This window comes from Entelurus aequoreus, linkage group LG24, assembly GCF_033978785.1.
Source record: "Entelurus aequoreus isolate RoL-2023_Sb linkage group LG24, RoL_Eaeq_v1.1, whole genome shotgun sequence".
Taxonomy (NCBI): Eukaryota; Metazoa; Chordata; class Actinopteri; order Syngnathiformes; family Syngnathidae; genus Entelurus; species Entelurus aequoreus.
Window position 1 is genome coordinate 38,315,579 of NC_084754.1, and position 21,623 is coordinate 38,337,201.

Consider the following 21,623-nt stretch of genomic DNA (forward strand, 5'->3'; position numbering starts at 1 on the left):
GGGCACATTTCATGATCATCAGTTTTTGCTTTGAGAAAAAATCAGTGGAAAACTTGAGCTACATTTTGTGTTTAAGTAGTGAAAAATAAAGTAGTTTCGGATAAACAAAAGAATAGACGTGGAGCCAAAGAGAGAAAAACATTCTAACGGGTAAAATACAATGTTTAAAATTAACACATTGTTTCAAATCATGTGACAAGGTTTATCCTGTTAAACAGTTTTTTGTCATATTTTTTTACTTTCAAAAATTGAGCAAGATGCAAACAGATTAAAAAGTCTTAATCCCTTAAAGTTTTTTTTTTTTTAAGAAAATGTCATTAGTACAAGCAGTCATATTTTATTTTACTAAAAATGCTACTATATATATTTTTTTAGTACATTTCAGATTTTTTTTTAAGAATACAAAAAATGCATCAAAATAAATGTGTCATAATATGTAATTTATTGTTGTCATACAACAACCGTTTTAATCTTGTAAAATTATGTTTTTTTTCAGTCCAATTATGATTTTTTCTTGTTTTTTCCCCCCCGCTTCATTCTTGTAATTTTTTTCCCCCCCTGAACTCATCGTGGTCATAATACTCCTCGTTTTTACCATTTACCTCCTTTTAAGGGCACATTTCATGATCATCAGTTTTTGCTTTGAGAAAAAATCAGTGGAAAACTTGAGCTACATTTTGTGTTTAAGTAGTGAAAAATAAAGTAGTTTCGGATAAACAAAAGAATAGACGTGGAGCCAAAGAGAGAAAAACATTCTAACGGGTAAAATACAATGTTTAAAATTAACACATTGTTTCAAATCATGTGACACGGTTTATCCTGTTAAACAGTTTTTTGTCATATTTTTTTACTTTCAAAAATTGAGCAAGATGCAAACAGATTAAAAAGTCTTAATCCCTTAAAGTTTTTTTTTTTTTAAAGAAAATGTCATTAGTACAAGCAGTCATATTTTATTTTACTAAAAATGCTACTATATATATTTTTTTAGTACATTTCAGATTTTTTTTTAAGAATACAAAAAATGCATCAAAATAAATGTGTCATAATATGTAATTTATTGTTGTCATACAACAACCGTTTTAATCTTGTAAAATTATGTTTTTTTTCAGTCCAATTATGATTTTTTCTTGTTTTTCCCCCCCCCGCTTCATTCTTGTAATTTTTTTCCCCCCTGAACTCATCGTGGTCATAATACTCCTCGTTTTTACCATTTACCTCCTTTTTAGGGCACATTTCATGATCATCAGTTTTTGCTTTGAGAAAAAATCTGTGGAAAACTTGAGCTACATTTTGTGTTTAAGTAGTGAAAAATAAAGTAGTTTCGGATAAACAAAAGAATAGACGTGGAGCCAAAGAGAGAAAAACATTCTAACGGGTAAAATACAATGTTTAAAATTAACACATTGTTTCAAATCATGTGACACGGTTTATCCTGTTAAACAGTTTTTTGTCATATTTTTTTACTTTCAAAAATTGAGCAAGATGCAAACAGATTAAAAAGTCTTAATCCCTTAAAGTTTTTTTTTTTTTAAGAAAATGTCATTAGTACAAGCAGTCATATTTTATTTGACTAAAAATGCTACTATACCGTATATATTTTTTTAGTACATTTCAGATTTTTTTTTAAGAATACAAAAAATGCATCAAAATAAATGTGTCATAATATGTAATTTATTGTTGTCATACAACAACCGTTTTAATCTTGTAAAATTATGTTTTTTTTCAGTCCAATTATGATTTTTTCTTGTTTTTTCCCCCCCGCTTCATTCTTGTAATTTTTTTTCCCCCCTGAACTCATCGTGGTCATAATACTCCTCGTTTTTACCATTTACCTCCTTTTTAGGGCACATTTCATGATCATCAGTTTTCGCTTTGAGAAAAAAATCAGTGGAAAACTTGAGCTACATTTTGTGTTTAAGTAGTGAAAAATAAAGTAGTTTCGGATAAACAAAAGAATAGACGTGGAGCCAAAGAGAGAAAAACATTCTAACGGGTAAAATACAATGTTTAAAATTAACACATTGTTTCAAATCATGTGACAAGGTTTATCCTGTTAAACAGTTTTTTGTCATATTTTTTTACTTTCAAAAATTGAGCAAGATGCAAACAGATTAAAAAGTCTTAATCCCTTAAAGTTTTTTTTTTTTTAAGAAAATGTCATTAGTACAAGCAGTCATATTTTATTTGACTAAAAATGCTACTATACCGTATATATTTTTTTAGTACATTTCAGATTTTTTTTTAAGAATACAAAAAATGCATCAAAATAAATGTGTCATAATATGTAATTTATTGTTGTCATACAACAACCGTTTTAATCTTGTAAAATTATGTTTTTTTTCAGTCCAATTATGATTTTTTCTTGTTTTTTCCCCCCCGCTTCATTCTTGTAATTTTTTTCCCCCCCTGAACTCATCGTGGTCATAATACTCCTCGTTTTTACCATTTACCTCCTTTTTAGGGCACATTTCATGATCATCAGTTTTTGCTTTGAGAAAAAATCAGTGGAAAACTTGAGCTACATTTTGTGTTTAAGTAGTGAAAAATAAAGTAGTTTCGGATAAACAAAAGAATAGACGTGGAGCCAAAGAGAGAAAAACATTCTAACGGGTAAAATACAATGTTTAAAATTAACACATTGTTTCAAATCATGTGACAAGGTTTATCCTGTTAAACAGTTTTTTGTCATATTTTTTTACTTTCAAAAATTGAGCAAGATGCAAACAGATTAAAAAGTCTTAATCCCTTAAAGTTTTTTTTTTTTTTAAGAAAATGTCATTAGTACAAGCAGTCATATTTTATTTGACTAAAAATGCTACTATATATATTTTTTTAGTATATTTCAGATTTTTTTTTTAAGAATACAAAAAATGCATCAAAATAAATGTGTCATAATATGTAATTTATTGTTGTCATACAACAACCGTTTTAATCTTGTAAAATTATGTTTTTTTTCAGTCCAATTATGATTTTTTCTTGTTTTTTTCCCCCCCGCTTCATTCTTGTAATTTTTTTTCCCCCCTGAACTCATCGTGGTCATAATACTCCTCGTTTTTACCATTTACCTCCTTTTTAGGGCACATTTCATGATCATCAGTTTTTGCTTTGAGAAAAAATCAGTGGAAAACTTGAGCTACATTTTGTGTTTGAGTAGTGAAAAATAAAGTAGTTTCGGATAAACAAAAGAATAGACGTGGAGCCAAAGAGAGAAAAACATTCTAACGGGTAAAATACAATGTTTAAAATTAACACATTGTTTCAAATCATGTGACAAGGTTTATCCTGTTAAACAGTTTTTTGTCATATTTTTTTACTTTCAAAAATTGAGCAAGATGCAAACAGATTAAAAAGTCTTAATCCCTTAAAGTTTTTTTTTTTTTTTAAGAAAATGTCATTAGTACAAGCAGTCATATTTTATTTTACTAAAAATGCTACTATATATATATTTTTTAGTACATTTCAGATTTTTTTTTTAAGAATACAAAAAATGCATCAAAATAAATGTGTCATAAAATGTAATTTATTGTTGTCATACAACAACCGTTTTAATCTTGTAAAATTATGTTTTTTTTCAGTCCAATTATGATTTTTTCTTGTTTTTTCACCCTCGCTTCATTCTTGTAATTTTTTTCCCCCCCTGAACTCATCGTGGTCATAATACTCCTCGTTTTTACCATTTACCTCCTTTTTGGGGCACATTTCATGATCATCAGTTTTTGCTTTGAGAAAAAAATCAGTGGAAAACTTGAGCTACATTTTGTGTTTAAGTAGTGAAAAATAAAGTAGTTTCGGATAAACAAAAGAATAGACGTGGAGCCAAAGAGAGAAAAACATTCTAACGGGTAAAATACAATGTTTAAAATTAACACATTGTTTCAAATCATGTGACAAGGTTTATCCCGTTAAACAGTTTTTTGTCATATTTTTTTACTTTCAAAAATTGAGCAAGATGCAAACAGATTAAAAAGTCTTAATCCCTTAAAGTTTTTTTTTTTTTTAAGAAAATGTCATTAGTACAAGCAGTCATATTTTATTTGACTAAAAATGCTACTATATATATTTTTTTAGTACATTTCAGATTTTTTTTTTAAGAATAAAAAAAATGCATCAAAATAAATGTGTCATAATATGTAATTTATTGTTGTCATACAACAACCGTTTTAATCTTGTAAAATTATGTTTTTTTTCAGTCCAATTATGATTTTTTCTTGTTTTTTCCCCCCCGCTTCATTCTTGTAATTTTTTTTCCCCCCTGAACTCATCGTGGTCATAATACTCCTCGTTTTTACCATTTACCTCCTTTTTAGGGCACATTTCATGATCATCAGTTTTTGCTTTGAGAAAAAATCAGTGGAAAACTTGAGCTACATTTTGTGTTTAAGTAGTGAAAAATAAAGTAGTTTCGGATAAACAAAAGAACAACAAAAAACAAATAATGCATCAAAATAAATGCGTCATAATATGTAATTTATTGTTGTCATACAACAACCGTTTTAATCTTGTAAAATTATGTTTTTTTTCAGTCCAATTATGATTTTTTCTTGTTTTTTCCCCCCCGCTTCATTCTTGTAATTTTTTTTGTCATCGTGGTCATAATACTCCTCGTTTTTACCATTTACCTCCTTTTTAGGGCACATTTCATGATCATCAGTTTTTGCTTTGAGAAAAAATCAGTGGAAAACTTGAGCTACATTTTGTGTTTAAGTAGTGAAAAATAAAGTAGTTTCGGATAAACAAAAGAACAACAAAAAACAAATAATGCATCAAAATAAATGCGTCATAATATGTAATTTATTGTTGTCATACAACAACCGTTTTAATCTTGTAAAATTATGTTTTTTTTCAGTCCAATTATGATTTTTTCTTGTTTTTTCCCCCCCGCTTCATTCTTGTAATTTTTTTTCCCCCCTGAACTCATCGTGGTCATAATACTCCTCGTTTTTACCATTTACCTCCTTTTTAGGGCACATTTCATGATCATCAGTTTTTGCTTTGAGAAAAAATCAGTGGAAAACTTGAGCTACATTTTGTGTTTAAGTAGTGAAAAATAAAGTAGTTTCGATTTAAAAAAGAATAGACGTGGAGCCAAAGAGAGAAAAACATTCTAACGGGTAAAATACAATGTTTAAAATTAACACATTGTTTCAAGGTTTATCCTGTTAAACAGGTTTATCCTGTTAAACAGTTTTTTGTCATATTTTTTTACTTTCAAAAATTGAGCAAGATGCAAACAGATTAAAAAGTCTTAATCCCTTAAAGTTTTTTTTTTTTTTTAAGAAAATGTCATTAGTACAAGCAGTCATATTTTATTTTACTAAAAATGCTACTATATATATTTTTTTAGTACATTTCAGATTTTTTTTTTAAGAATACAAAAAATGCATCAAAATAAATGTGTCATAAGATGTAAATAATTGTTGTCATACAACAACCGTTTTAATCTTGTAAAATTATGTTTTTTTTCAGTCCAATTATGATTTTTTTCTTGTTTTTTACCCCCCGCTTCATTCTTGTAATTTTTTTTCCCCCCTGAACTCATCGTGGTCATAATACTCCTCGTTTTTACCATTTACCTCCTTTTTAGGGCACATTTCATGATCATCAGTTTTCACTTTGAGAAAAAAATCTGTGGAAAACATGAGCTACATTTTGTGTTTAAGTAGTGAAAAATAAAGTAGTTTCGGATTAAAAAAAAGAATAGACGTGGAGCCAAAGAGAGAAAAACATTCTAACGGGTAAAATACAATGTTTAAAATTAACACATTGTTTCAAATCATGTGACAAGGTTTATCCTGTTAAACAGTTTTTTGTCATATTTTTTTACTTTCAAAAATTGAGCAAGATGCAAACAGATTAAAAAGTCTTAATCCCTTAAAGTTTTTTTTTTTTAAGAAAATGTCATTAGTACAAGCAGTCATATTTTATTTTACTAAAAATGCTACTATACCGTATATATTTTTTTAGTACATTTCAGATTTTTTTTTAAGAATACAAAAAATGCATCAAAATAAATGTGTCATAATATGTAATTTATTGTTGTCATACAACAACCGTTTTAATCTTGTACAATTATGTTTTTTTTCAGTCCAATTATGATTTTTTCTTGTTTTTTCCCCCCCGCTTCATTCTTGTAATTTTTTTCCCCCCCTGAACTCATCGTGGTCATAATACTCCTCGTTTTTACCATTTACCTCCTTTTTAGGGCACATTTCATGATCATCAGTTTTTGCTTTGAGAAAAAATCAGTGGAAAACTTGAGCTACATTTTGTGTTTAAGTAGTGAAAAATAAAGTAGTTTCGGATAAACAAAAGAATAGACGTGGAGCCAAAGAGAGAAAAAAATACCAACGGGTAAAATACCAACGGGTAAAATACAACGTTTGCCGTTTTCCGACAAATCTGATTAAAAAAGCCTGCAGCGTTCGCTACAACCTTTGATTTTCTGATTTGCGTGGTACATTCCGCAGACTTGGCAGGCGGCGATACGGAGAGCGGCCTTTAAGAACGGTCTGACTTGGGTATAAATAAATACTTTCCACGGGTAATTGACCCCTTTTCCTGGAGGGAGACATGCACGCCGCCATCAAAAGGGTCGACCCCGCGGACGCCAAAGGGCCTCTGATTAAACACGTCTGAGGACAAATCTGGGGAAAGCATAAAACGAGACGTTTCATGGCCGTACGTCTTCAAGGAGTGGCACACTTCCAGACGAGCGTCCCCAAATCCCCGCCGGCCCCGGACCCCGAATTCACGAGCATGTAGCCAGAGCTGGGCGACGACAAAAGCTGACATTGGCTTGTACGTTTCCTGGCGTGGCGCTGAGGGGGCGCCCATTGTGCCACTGTCACACAGCATTAGACCAGACTGCAAACACTTTCATGTGCGGATTACCCTTTCCCCGTCGCTGATAATAGATATTTGATCTAGCTAATCCACTCTTTTTGTCTTCTTTTAATAACTTCTTGCAAGCACGCACATTTTCAGTGCAAGAATGCTGAAATGCAAGAAGGTTGGACAAAGAATTGCGTTCGGTACACCAGTGACTCACGTTTGAAATCAACCGGAAGTCATTGAAATAACAGCTGGGCTGCTGAAACGACTCTGATATGGTCACTCGGGATTTCCTCCAAATTGTATATCCTCCTGAGAACAAGTTTCCTCGACAGTGTCAAAGTTACACATTTCAAGAATCAATCAAAAATAGCCCTACGAGAACACAAATATCCCCGCAGAGGGCGCTGATTCTCAGGTTTACCCTATTTTCCGGACTATAAGGCATACTTGCCAACCTTGAGAACTCCGAAATCGGGAGATTTATTCAGTTGAATATGCTACAAAGACAACATATTGGATGTTCAAACTGATAAACATTTTATTTTTGCAAATAATCATTAACTTTAGAATTTGATGCCAGCAACACGTGACAAAGAAGTTGGGAAAGGTGGCAATAAATACTGACAAAGTTGAGGAATGCTCATCAAACACTTATTTGGAACATCCCACAGGGGAACAGGCAAATTGGGAACAGGTGGGTGCCATGATTGGGTATAAAAGTAGATTCCATGAAATGCTCAGTCATTCACAAACAAGGATGGGGCGAGGGTCACCACTTTGTCAACAAATGCGTGAGCAAATTGTTGAACAGTTAAAGAAAAACCTTTCTCAACCAGCTATTGCAAGGAATTTAGGGATTTCACCATCTACGGTCCGTAATATCATCAAAGAGTTCAGAGAATCTGGAGAAATCACTGCACGTAAGCAGCTAAGCCTGTGACTTTCGATCCCTCAGGCTGTACTGCATCAACAAGTGACATCAGTGTGTAAAGGATATCACCACATGGGCTCAGAAACACTTCAGAAACCCACTGTCAGTAACTACAGTTGGTCGCTACATCTGTAAGTGCAAGTTAAAACTCTCCTATGCAAGGCGAAAACCGTTTATCAACAACACCCAGAAACGCAGTCGGCTTTGCTGGGCCTGGGCTCATCTAAGATGGACTGATACAAAGTGGAAAAGTATTCTGTGGTCTGACGAGTTCACATTTGAAATTGTTTTTGGAAACTGTGGACGTCGTGTCCTCCGGACCAAAGAGGAAAAGAACCATCCGGATTGTTATAGGCGCAAGGTTGAAAAGCCAGCATCTGTGATGGTATGGGGGTGTATTAGTGCCCAAGACATGGGTAACTTACACATCTGTGAAGGCACCATTAATGCTGAAAGGTACATACAGGTTTGGGAGAAACATATGTTGCCATCCAAGCAACGTTATCATGGACGCCCCTGCTTATTTCAGCAAGACAATGCCAAGCCACGTGTTGTATCAACGTGGCTTCATAATAAAAGAGTGCGGGTACTAGACTGGCCTGCCAGTAGTCCAGATCTGTCTCCCATTGAAAATGTGTGGCACATTATGAAGCCTAAAATACCACAACGGAGACCCCCGGACTGTTGAACAACTTAAGCTGTACATCAAGCAAGAATGGGAAAGAATTCCACCAGAGAAGCTTAAAAAAATGTGTCTCCTCAGTTCCCAAATGTTTACTGAGTGTTGTTAAAAGGAAAGGCCATGTAACACAGTGGTGAACATGCCCTTTCCCAACTACTTTGGCACGTGTTGCAGCCATTAAATTCTAAGTTAATTATTATTTGCAAAAAAAAAATTAAGTTTATGAGTTTGAACATCAAATATGTTGTCTTTGTAGTGCATTCAATTGAATATGGGTTGAAAAGGATTTGCAAATCATTGTATTTCGTTTATATTTACATCGAACACAATTTCCCAACTCATATGGAAACGGGGTTTGTATTTACACACACAAAACACTCCTCTACTCATTGTTGTATTTGAAAGTGCAATGCTTTGCAGCCAGTAGCACAGCCTTTGAAGGAGCATAGGTATGGGCAGTGTAATATTCTGGTTTGGAGTCAATAACCAGGCGAGGTGATGAAGTTACGTTTCTTTACTTCATACTTCAGACTTGCCGTTAGGGTGCGCAATACAACGTAAACTGTAAATCGTTACTTTTTGGTTGGCCAAGCGGACGTGACGACAGGCTGTCCTCACTCAGGTCCGCACGGACCTGGAGGGGGCGTGCCTTAAGTCCGGCTGGAAATCGGGAGAAATTCGGGAGAATGGTTGTCCCGGGATATTTTCGGGAGAGGCACTGAAATTCGGGAGTCTACCGGAGAATTCGGGAGGGTTGGCAAATATGCTCATGTTTGAAATCAAGTGGAATTCATTGAAATAACAGCTGGGCTGCTGAAACGACTCTGATATGGTCACTCGGGATTTCCTCCAAATTGTATATCCTCCTGAGAACAAGTTTCCTCGACAGTGTCAAAGTTACACATTTCAAAAATCAATCAAAAATAGCCCTACAAGAAGACAAATATCCCCCGCAGAGGGCGCTGATTCTCAGCTTTACTGTATTTTCTGGACTATACTGTAAGGCGCGCTTAAAACCTAAAATCCTTTACCAACCCTCCCGAATTTCAGTGCCTCTCCCGATATATTTATTTATATGTGTAAATATATTTATTTATATGTGTAAATATATATATATTTATTTATATGTGTAAATATATATATATATATATATACATATATATATATATATATATATATATATATATATATATGTATACAGACATATACATATATACATATATACACACATTATATATATATTATATACACACATTATGTATATATATATATATATATACACATACTGTAGTATATATATATGTATACCTATATATATATATATATATATATATATATATATATATATATATATATATATATATATATATATATATATATATATATATACTGTATATATATATATATATTAGGGGTGTGGGGAAAAAATCGATTCGAATTCGAATCGCGATTCTCACGTTGTGCGATTCAGAATCGATTCTCATTTTTAAAACATTTATTTTTTAAATTTTTTTTATAATTTTTATTTTTTATTTTGATTTTTGATTTTTTAATTAATCAATCCAACAAAACAATACACAGCAATACCATAACAATGCAATCCAATTCCAAAACCAAACCCGACCCAGCAACACTCAGAACTGCAATAAACAGAGCAATTGAGAGGAGACACAAACACGACACAGAACAAACCAAAAGTAGTGAAACAAAAATGAATATTATCAGCAACAGTATCAATATTAGTTACAATTTCAACATAGTAGTGATTAAAAATCCCTAATTGACATTATCATTAGACATTTAGAAAATTAAGAAAAAAAGAACAATAGTGTCACAGTGGCTTACACTTGCATCGCATCTCATAAGCTTGACAACACACTGTGTCCAATATTTTCACAAAGATAAAATAAGTCATATTTTTGGTTCATTTAATAGTTAAAACAAATTTACATTATTGCAATCAGTTGATAAAACATTGTCCTTTACAATTATAAAAGCTTTTTACAAAAATCTACTCTGCTTGCATGTCAGCAGACTGGGGTAGATCCTGCTGAAATCTATGTATTGAATGAATAGAGAATCCTTTTGAATCGGGAAAAAAAATCGTTTTTGAATCGAGAATCATGTTGAATTGAAAAAAAAAAAATCGATTTTGAATCGAATCGTGACCCCAAGAATCGATATTGAATCGAATCGTGGGACACCCAAAGATTCACAGCCCTAATATATATATATACACACATACATATATACAGTATATATACATACACATACATACATATATACACATACTTGGGACAGCTGAGATGGACAAGCGGTAGAAAATGGATGGATGGATGGATGGACTTCCCGCGGGCCAGATTTTGGGGACCCCTGGTGTAGCTCATGCTATTCAAAAACGTTTTGCTTGATGGCGGCCATAGTTTTGTTGCTCATCTTTCAGTCCCCTAAAGATGTGTCCCACATTTTGTGGTGATTCAGCGACATTGAGCTGTGTGTGAAATTTTGAGTCCATCCGACAAATGGGGGGTGAAACTTTGGGGTTTAATAACAGCGCCATCGTGTGGTGTATTTGTCGGAAGAATTACACATGTTTTGACACACAGTCAGGCACAGGATGTTCATAACCACGAGGAGACCATCGGACTAAAAACCAGGAGAAAAAGCAAGTTCCAGTGTTCTGTCATAGCAGGCCGCAGATTTAGTTCTGAGTCTGGGGGCTCTTGGTCCTTGGCTTTGGCACCGGCGAGGGTTGTCTGTCAGCAGTGTCGTCCGGCTGCAACAGGCTGCTTTCAAGCCGACCTTCAGCTTCGGAAACGCTCAGGTGACGAGTTCTGGGCAGAGGCTCCGGAACCGGGCCCGAAGGGACGTTCATGATTTCATACTCGGAACTGACGGACTCGTGCTGTTTTATGGAAAGCATCCTGAGCTCCCGTTTGTTGCCGATGGCGTTGTGGCGGCGTCTTCGTCTGTGATGGTGACACAATACGATGAAGACCACGAGCAGGATGAGAAGGAGAGCCGCTGCCCCCGCCAACACGGCGAAGACCGTCTTGGATGCGAAACAAAGCAAAACCTGCGTTGGTGGATTTCGACAGGCTGACAGACTGACGGCGTCACTTTCCCTGGCGCTGACCTTGTTTTCCGCCAAACACGTCAAATCCCAATCGGCATTTTTTAGCAGTGACATGTTCAGAGTTTGCTGCCTTGCATCAGCTATCCTAAAACCATTCAGGATCCATGAGAATTGTAAATCCTGTGCTGTAGCCACGTGGCAGCTTAGATTCAGAAAACCAAACTTGTGGTCACAGACGTACCTCAGGAGAGGTTTGGACACCTTGTCCATCACACATAGGCGACCGCTCCACAATGTCAGCAGGGTACCGTTTGCGTAGGACTTCTTTCCCTCGTACAAGCCAGAACTGGAGAGTTTAAGGTTATTCAGCCAAAGAGAGCCACTTAAAGAGACGTCTTGTGGCTTCCCGATACGCACTCCTCTGTGGTCTCTGACGAACACCGGGACGCTATCCTGAGTCCATGACAGCAGGTCAGTTCTGCCCAGCTGCGTATAATTCAGCGCTAAAACCACATCTTCTCCGACCGCGGCGTAGACGTCGCACGTGCTGCTGGCCGCCAGGCTTTGGTGGAATCCGCAAAGTAAGATCGCTCCGAGCAAGACAGCGTGAAGCGCCATGACTCCCCTGACTTTGAAGACAGAACAAGATGCTCCTCCAACACACATGTCGATGCAGGAGAAGTGAATCTTTCACAGGAAGCGACTAGGATTTGTCACGTCTGCTTTCAGTTCTCGGAAAACCGCAGCAAGTTTGCTCTGTTGCAACTAATAGTGGGCCCCCATGTCAAAGAGGCAAATAAACAGATGTATTTTTGGAAGACACATGACTTATACCTAGTGTGTAATAGGTCTTGACATTAGCGTAACTTCTTCATAAAGATTTGCAGTTCCTTTTTTGGGAATGTCAATTAAGATGGTCAATAAATAAAACAATGATGCAACCTCGTGGGCTGCTTCTACCATGCATGGTAGTAGGGCCGGGCGATATGTCGAATATACTCAATATATGGCAGGTTTGTCTCTGTGCACTGCAAAAACTGAAATCTAAGTAAGATTAAATATCTCAAATAAGGGTGATATTTGCTTATTTTCTGTCTAATAAGAAAATTCTTCTCACTAAGCAGATTTTATGTTAGAGTCTTTTACTTGTTTTAAGGGTTTTGGTCCTAAATGATCTCAGTAAGATAGTACAGCTTGTTGCTGAGATTTTATGACCCATATTGAGTAAAACATGCTTGAAACTAGAATATCAACTGTTGCAAAGCTGTGTCATCAACACTTACACGTATAAAACTACTTTTTTAAAGTAATCATTTCTTATTTCAAGCATGAAAAAAAAAATCATGACTTTGACACAATTGTGTCTCAAAATTAAAACGGATGACAGCCAAATTGACTTTGCTGTTTTATTTTCAATGAAACATTATAAAATACGTACTCATATAGTAGTACAGTTGGCACAGTACAGTAAACGGACAGTTAATATTTAAACACTTAACACTTGGCATTACCAACAATTTTGAACAGAAATGGTTCTTGCACATTCAGATAAATTCCTCAAAATTACAATTAAAACATTTTTGGCCGGGGGCCGGGGGCTGTGGATTATAGTTCTGCCTTCAATACAATAATCCCGGACAGACTCTGCAATAAACTGGACACTCTTGGCCTCCTCCCTCTCACAAACGCCTGGATAAGGGACTTCCTAACAGACCGACCCCAGAATGTGAGACTTGGCCCCCACCTCTCATCCACCCGCACGCTGAGCATCGGCTCCCCACAGGGCTGTGTGCTGAGCCCCCTCCTCTACTGCCTCTACACCCATGACTGCAGTCCAGCCCTTATCGTCACGTTTGCTGACGATACCACAGTGGTCGGGCTCATCTCCAGGGGTGACGAGGCTGACGGCCTGGTCTTCGGAGAACAACCTCGCTCTCAACACCAGCAAGACCAGAGAGATCATCGTCGACTTCAGGAGGAGCAGCACCGACCCTGCCCCCCTCTACATCAACGGCGAGCGTGTGGAGGGGGTCCACACCTTCAGGTACCTTGGAGTCCACATCTCTAACGACTTTTCCTGGACAGTCAACACCACAGCAATCATCAAGAAGGCTCAGCAGCGGCTACACTTCCTGAGAGTCCTCTGGAAGTACAACCTGAAGCCTGACCTGCTGCTGACCTCCTACCGCTCGTCCATCGAGAGCCTGCTGACCTACTGTATTACAGTGTGGTACGGCAGCTGCACTGCAGCAGACAGGGAGAGGCTGCAAAGAGTGGTCAAGACGGCTCAAAAGATCATCGGCCGCCCTCTCCCCTCTCTGATGGACATCTACACCTCCCGCTGCCTCAACAGAGCCAGTGCCATCATCAAGGACAGCACCCGCCTGCTGCCCTCTGGGAAGCGTTACAGGTGCATTAAAACCAAGACGAACAGGCTAAAAAAACAGCTTCTTCTCCAGGGCCATAACCACCCTGAACAGACTTCCCCATTGACCCTCATAACTGCCTTCTCTTCGGTGCAATAACCCATTCCACCAATCACCCTGTTTCATGTACATATTCATTTCACCCTCTGTATAGAGTGTACACTTGTTTTATCGCACTGTATGGAATGGCCTCAATCTTGTTACCCTGCGTAATGACAATAAAGCTGATTCTGATTCTGAAAGAGCACGCACTTGGCACGATGATGTCATGTTGTCGATGGAAAAATGCATTTTTAGACCATATGATTTGCCTGAGCGGCTAGGAGACCCCGAGAGTAACAAGCGGTTACCCTTGTTGCCTTTCCATTAAGAACAATAAATTAGTTTTTAGTATAAGTTTGCTGGTTTCAAGAAATGTAATGCCGAGCGCATATCATTATGTCAAGATAATGGCACTAGCATTTACTTCATTTAAGAATATTGTTCAACATATTGAGCAAAAGGGTCTCAAAATTACAGTGTAGACAGAAAAGGGAGAATGGACACATTTTGGCTTAAAAATGTAAAGATAAAAGTGAAGTTATAACACTGAAACGGCCTCAGGATGGTTTTTGCAAGGCCTGAGGATCTGGTGATGTGTCCGGACCGTGGTGAGCAGATCATCATGTGGGCCGATGGCTTAGCTGATCTTTTGCCGGACTTCTTCGTTTGTGACATGTTGGGGGTAGGAGATACCCATGAGTCTTCTGTAGCATCTCATCTCCATGTGCTTTAAGACATGGCTGAAATCGGCAGTGTTTTAGATACTTCTAATCACTAATCCTCGTCTCCATGGCGACAAATAAAGTACGTTTTTTTACACGAGGCCGAGGAATAGCTAAACATGCTTCACTACACACCGTAGGAGGATACAATAGCTCACCGCCGTTATGTAAACAAACGCCATGGGTGGATCTACACCTGACATCCACTGTAATGATACCAACTACAAGAGCGTATTTAGTCGATGCTACTATGATAACATCAATATTTTTTATCGTCACAAAATATTTTTTCTTTAATTCATATTATGTTTATATACTCAGGAAATACGTCTCTGGACACATGAGGACTTTGAATATGACCAATGTATGATCCTGTTACTACTTGGTATCGGATCGATACCTAAATTTGTGGTATCATCCAAAACTAATGTAAGGTATACAAACAAGAGAAGAATACGTGATTATTAAATTTTAACAGAGGTTTAGATAGAACATGTTAAAACAGAAAATAAGCAGATATTAACAGTAAATGAACAAGTGGATTAATAATAAATTTTTACAGTTTGTCCATCATAATGTAGACAAAATAATAGGTAGATAAATGACACAATATGTTACTGCATACGTCAGCAGACTAATTAGGAGTCTTTGTTTGTTTACTTACTACTAAAAGACAAGTTGTCTAGTATGTTCACTATTTTATTTAAGGACAAAATTGTTCTTAGATTGCAATAAGAAACATATGTTTTAATGTACCATAAGATTTTTTGTCAAAATAAAGCCAATAATGCCAATTTTTTGTCATCCCCTTTATTTAGAAAAGTATCGAAACACATTTTGGTACCGGTACCAAAAATTGGTATCGGGACAACCCTAATGCAGACATAAGTACAACACGAAATGCACAGGAGCTAGGTAGGAATTTAAAATGAGCACAAAATGTAAATATTACATGTTATTAATTTGCCTGTTTGTTACTACACTACATACCGTATATACTTACAGCATGTATATTGTACATATTACATATTGTTATGAAGGTGTCTGTTACTACATTATATATATAGTTGCAGTGTGTATACAAAACAAATTACATATTGTTATGAAGGTGTCTGTTACTATATTATATACATACTTGCAGTGTGTATATTGTACATATTACATGTTGTTATGAAGGTGTCTGTTACTACATTATATATATACTTGCAGTGTGTATAACCTAACCTAACCTATCCCATAACCTCGTAGGGTCGTTGGGGCACCACAGACGATCTGTTGACCAGCTCTCTCCATCCCTCTCTGTCCTCAGCAGCTCAGTGAATTTCAGGTGAGTCCATTCTCCGATGTTATCTTCCCATCTTTTCTTTTGTCTCCCTCGTCTCCTGCCACCTTGTACGGTGCCTTGCAGGATGGTTTTTGCAAGGCCTGAGGATCTGGTGATGTGTCCGGACCGTGGTGAGCAGATCATCATGTGGGCCGATGGCTTAGCTGATCTTTTGCCGGACTTCTTCGTTTGTGACATGTTGGGTGTAGGAGATACCCATGAGTCTTCTGTAGCATCTCATCTCCATGTTCTGAATTCTTTTCTGCAGCTCTGCTGTAAGGGTCCATGTTTCACAGGCGTAAGGGAAGCTTGACATTACAAGTGAGCAGAGGTGGGACCAAGTCATTGCTTTGCAAGTCACAAGTAAGTCTCAAGTCTTTGCCCTCAAGTCTCGAGTCAAGTCCCGAGTCAAGACAGGCAAGTCCCGAGTCAAGTCCAAAGTCAAGACTGGAAAGTCTCAAGTCAAGTCACAAGTCCTGCATTTTGAGTTTCGAGTCCTTTCAAGTCCTTTTGACCACAGACTAATTATTTTACACAGATTGTGTATGCTTTTAAACCGCTGTATTTATTTATTAAAACACGTGCATTTGAAATAGCAGGAAAGAAAATAGTACTGACATTGCACTTCATAATAGCACTATTAACCAGTCATTTTAATAGTTTAAACCATTTTAAACATTTAACTCATTCCTTTACAGAATAAACACATTTGCAAAAACAAGTGCAACTGTACTTATTTGTACAAAGGTGTTAACATTGTATTTCCATGGCATATTGCATTGTAACTAGTTCCACAGCAGTTTATATTCTGTTCTTACCTTATCTCATTGATCTCATCTCATACTGTGTGTGTGTTGATGTGTGCATACACATGAAAAACATAACAAATACATGAACATAACAATGAACAGAGTTGTACTTTTTAGATGTCAGGGCCCTATGCAATATGTACACATATTCTTAATATAGTATATATTTTAACTGACCTTTATTTGACTATGTTTGTCTTTTTGTAATACGCGGTGCTGCTGACCGCCGTCTAACGTTACGTTACTGTGTGTGATACATTGACTAACGTAACGTTATGTGTAGGTACCTCATGCAACCCTGCTTAAAAAATCACTTGACAAAAAGTATGAATAAGGTAGCAAACTGCAGTGGACGCAACATATTGCTGTGTTCGAAATGACGTTATAACCATAAACATCTTATAAGTAGACGCAATATTGGTTGCTGTGACGCGAGCAATTTGCATCTTGAAGTGGTGATGAGGAGCCGGCGAGCAGCCTAAACTGACAGTTGACAGGTAGAAAACAAAGATGCCGGGCTGGTGTTCAGCGTTTTCCTGCTCAAATGAGCGGACTGTTGAAAATAGGAATCGGGGGATTACTTTTCACAAGTAAGATTTAACATTAATGTACTATTGGTTGTATTTAATGAAAATAACATTACCAGAGTTGAGAAGGAGCAAAGATCTTCAATATTTGTATGTGAAAATCACAAATAAATCTTCTGGGGGAGGATGACGCCCCTACAGGGGTTTGATTTACAAACTTTCTGCCCCACCTAAAACAAAATTCACCAGCCGCCATTGATTATAATACATTCTCATTTTAGGCAAAATATAAGACAATACTTTCTTAACAGTATAATTGTAACCGGGAATAAGTCTTCAAGTAACAATATTCAAATACTAACATTGTTGGGTAAAACAGAATTTGGTTTTATTCTGAATCCAGTGAAACAGATTGGTGGTTTTAGCTGATTTAAAAGACTTTCAGGTGTTTATATATGTTTAAGTATTTGGCAGACGCTTTTATCCAAAGCGACATACAAAAAAAATACACATATAACAATCACTGTAAACATTATCATTTAAGGGAAGAATGTAATACAAAATATCAATACAAAGTGTCACGACAGAATAAACTCTCTGCTGCTGCAGCAACAGAGATACGGTCTATAAGATATATAGATATCTAATGTATTCATACATTGTTTATGTAGCATGTATATATAACGTAATCATATTGTTTCTTCAATTTAAAAATAGCTGACCGTTTTTTTCCTTCTCTGGGATTATATTCCCAGTTTTAATCTCGGACGTCTGGTCACTTATAGCGTATAAGAATATTCTATTACTGTTAAGCAAACTATGAATAATACAACATGTGTCCGTTATCATAGCTACACGTATGACAAAGAAGCGCGTGAAAATCAGTGGTATTCAGTGAGGTAAAATGAATTAAATGCGTTGACAGTTCATTGCTCCTGCCAAATGAATTGCACTGAGTGGAGCGGATCACCACTCCAAGATGGCGGCCCCGCGTCTCGTCTGCGCCAGTAGGCAGTAGCGCTCGATGCTGCGTCTACTTATAAGATGTCTATGGTTATAACGTTAGCAGTGAGTTTGCAGCCTCACTGATTTAACTACACAGCAAATAAAAGTCATGTTACTTAGCCAATAAACGTTAGCTTACATTCAAAACTTACCCTTCTTTGTGCAACTTCAAATGTCGAACGAAGTCGGAAGTTGTTGCGTCTCCGTCTGTAATATTCGAACTGTGTGATTTGCATACGACAATTCGTTGACCAAGTCGTAGTTTTTATACCCGAACGAAACCAACTTTGGTATAAATCTTTCTCACTGGCGCGTTGTTTGACAACTCTTGTTCATTGGTTGTCCTGCAATTTGATTGGATCGATGCAGTGTGATGAAAACAATGTAGATCTAATTGATTGGCTGTTGTACTGAGAGCACACACGCTGACACGCATATGATAGACAGACATGTACAAAATGAAAGCTACGGAGCGCTCCCAAATAACTTTTTAAGCTTTAGGTTTTGGGGAAAGTAGCAAGTCGTGTCAAGTCAAAAGGCTCAAGTCCAAGTGAAGTCACAAGTCATTGATGTTAAAGTCTAAGTCGAGTTGCAAGTCTCTTTACATTTTGTCAAGTCGAGTCTAAAGTCATCAAATTCATGACTCGAGTCTGACTCGAGTCCAAGTCATGTGACTCGAGTCCACACCTCTGCAAGTGAGCACTGTAATCTCACCTTTGATGCCAGACTGATGTTTGTGTCTTTCCACATGGGCTTGAGTTTTGCCAGGGCAGCAGTTGTTTGAGCACTTCTGGCAAGGACTTCCCGTTTGGATCCTTCATCGGACACGATTGCACCGAGGTACTTGAAGCTTGACACCGTGTCCAGTGCCTGTCCATTGACTTTGATGTCTGAGCGGATGCCATTGTTGTTGTTGGTCATCATTTTGTTTTTTTCAGCATGGATTTCATTTCCATAGGCTCGGGAGGTGGTATCACGCCTTTCAACTAGACTGGTAAGTTCTCTTTCTTCTCCAGCTAGCCCATCGATATCATCTGCAAAATGGAGGTTGGTGATTGGTCTGCCTCCAATGCTGACAGTTCCTTCATGATCTGCTAGGGCATCCGTCATGATACGCTCCAGAAAGATGTTGAAGAGAATGGGAGAGAGAAGGCATCCTTGGCGCACTCCAATTGTTGTCCTGAACCAGTCTCCGATAGCGCCGTTGTAGAGAACTGATCTGGTAGCTTGAATGACTCTGACAAGGTTAGGACTGATGTTGTATTTCCTCATGGTTGCCCACAGTGCAGCATGCCATACCAGGTCAAAGGCTTTCTTAAAGTCTACAAACACATGGTAAAGGTGTTGTCTCTCACAAATGATTCTCAAGTTGAAAATCTGTTCTGTGGTGCTCCGCCCTGCTCTAAATCCAGCCTGTTCTTAAGCTATGATCAGTTCAGCTTGGGGTTTTAACCTATTTAGTATTATTTTCAGTAAGACATTGCTGGGATGGCTAAAATAACTGATGGTGCGGTAGTTTTGGCACAGTTAGAGATTGCCTTTTTTCGGAAGTGTGATGATAAGTGACTGGGTCCATGATGTAGGCCACTCACCACTCTGCCAGATTTTGTTGCACAGGATGGTGAGGGTGTCGATCATGGCTTCTCCCCCTGCTTGTACGAGCTCAGCTGGGATGTTGTCATGATATTGTTATGAATGTGTCTGTTACTACATTATATATATACTTGCAGTGTGTATATTGTACATATTACATATTGTTATGAAGAAGTCTGTTACTACATTATATATGCACTTGCAGTGCGTATATTGTACATATTAAATAATGTTATGAAGGTGTCTGTTACTACATTATATATATACTTGCAGTGTGTATATTGTACATATTACATATTGTTATGAAGGTGTCTGTTACTACATTATATATATACTTGCAGTGTGTATATTGTACATATTACATATTGTTATGAAGGTGTCTGTTACTACATTTTATATATACTTGCAGTGTGTATATAAAACATTACATATTGTTATGAAGGTGTCTGTTACTACATTATATATATACTTAGAGTGTGTATATTGTACATATTACATATTGTTATGAAGGTGACTGTTACTACATTATACAGTATATATACTTGCAGTGTGTATATTGTACATAGTACATATTGCTATGAAGGTGTCTGTTACTACATTATATACAGTATATACTTGCAGTGTGTATATTGTACATATTACATATTGTTATGAAGGTGTCTGTTACTACATTATATTATGTACTTGCAGTGTGTATATTGTACATATTACATATTGTTATGAAGGTGTCTGTTACTACATTGTATATAATCTTGCAGTGTGTATATAAAACATATATGAAGGTGTCTGTTACTACATTATATATATACTTGCTGTGTGTATATTGTATATAGTACATATTGCTATGAAGGTGTCTGTTACTACATTATATATATATATACTAGCAGTGTGTATATAAAACATATTACATATTGTTATGAAGGTGTCTGTCACTACATTATATATATACTTGCAGTGTGTATATTGTACATATTACATATTATGACGGTGTTTGTTACTACATATGTGTATATACATATATATATATATATATATATATATATATATATATATATATATATATATATACATACATACATACATATACTGTATATATATACATACATACATACATGCATATATACAGTTATATGTATACATATATGCATACAGTATATATACACATATATACATACAGTATAAATACACATATACTGTATACATACAGTATATATACACATATGTACATATATACACATATACAAATATACATATACATATACACTGTATATGCATATACACATATACATATGCATATACATACATATTACAGTAACACATATGTATACGTATATATATATATATATATATATATATATATATATATATATATATATATATATATATATATATATATATATATATATATATATATATATATATATATATATATATATATACGTATACATATTTATATGTATATATGTATATGTATATATGTATACAGGTATATATATATATATATATATATATATATATATATATATATATATATATATATATATATATATATATATAAATATATATATATATATATATATTATATATATATATATATGTAATTATATGTATATATGTGTATATATATATATGTAATTATATGTATATATACT

At 35.9% G+C, this 21,623-nt stretch overlaps 1 protein-coding gene across 1 annotated transcript; it reads right to left on the reverse strand.

Moving 5' to 3' along the window:
• Positions 1-9,867: 9,867 nt before the first annotated feature.
• si:ch211-132g1.1 (uncharacterized) lies at positions 9,868-12,181 on the reverse strand. Its single transcript, XM_062035336.1, has one exon. The coding sequence runs from the start codon at positions 12,139-12,141 to the stop codon at positions 11,149-11,151; it is 993 nt and encodes a 330-aa protein (XP_061891320.1). The 5' UTR covers positions 12,142-12,181; the 3' UTR covers positions 9,868-11,148.
• Positions 12,182-21,623: the final 9,442 nt, after the last annotated feature.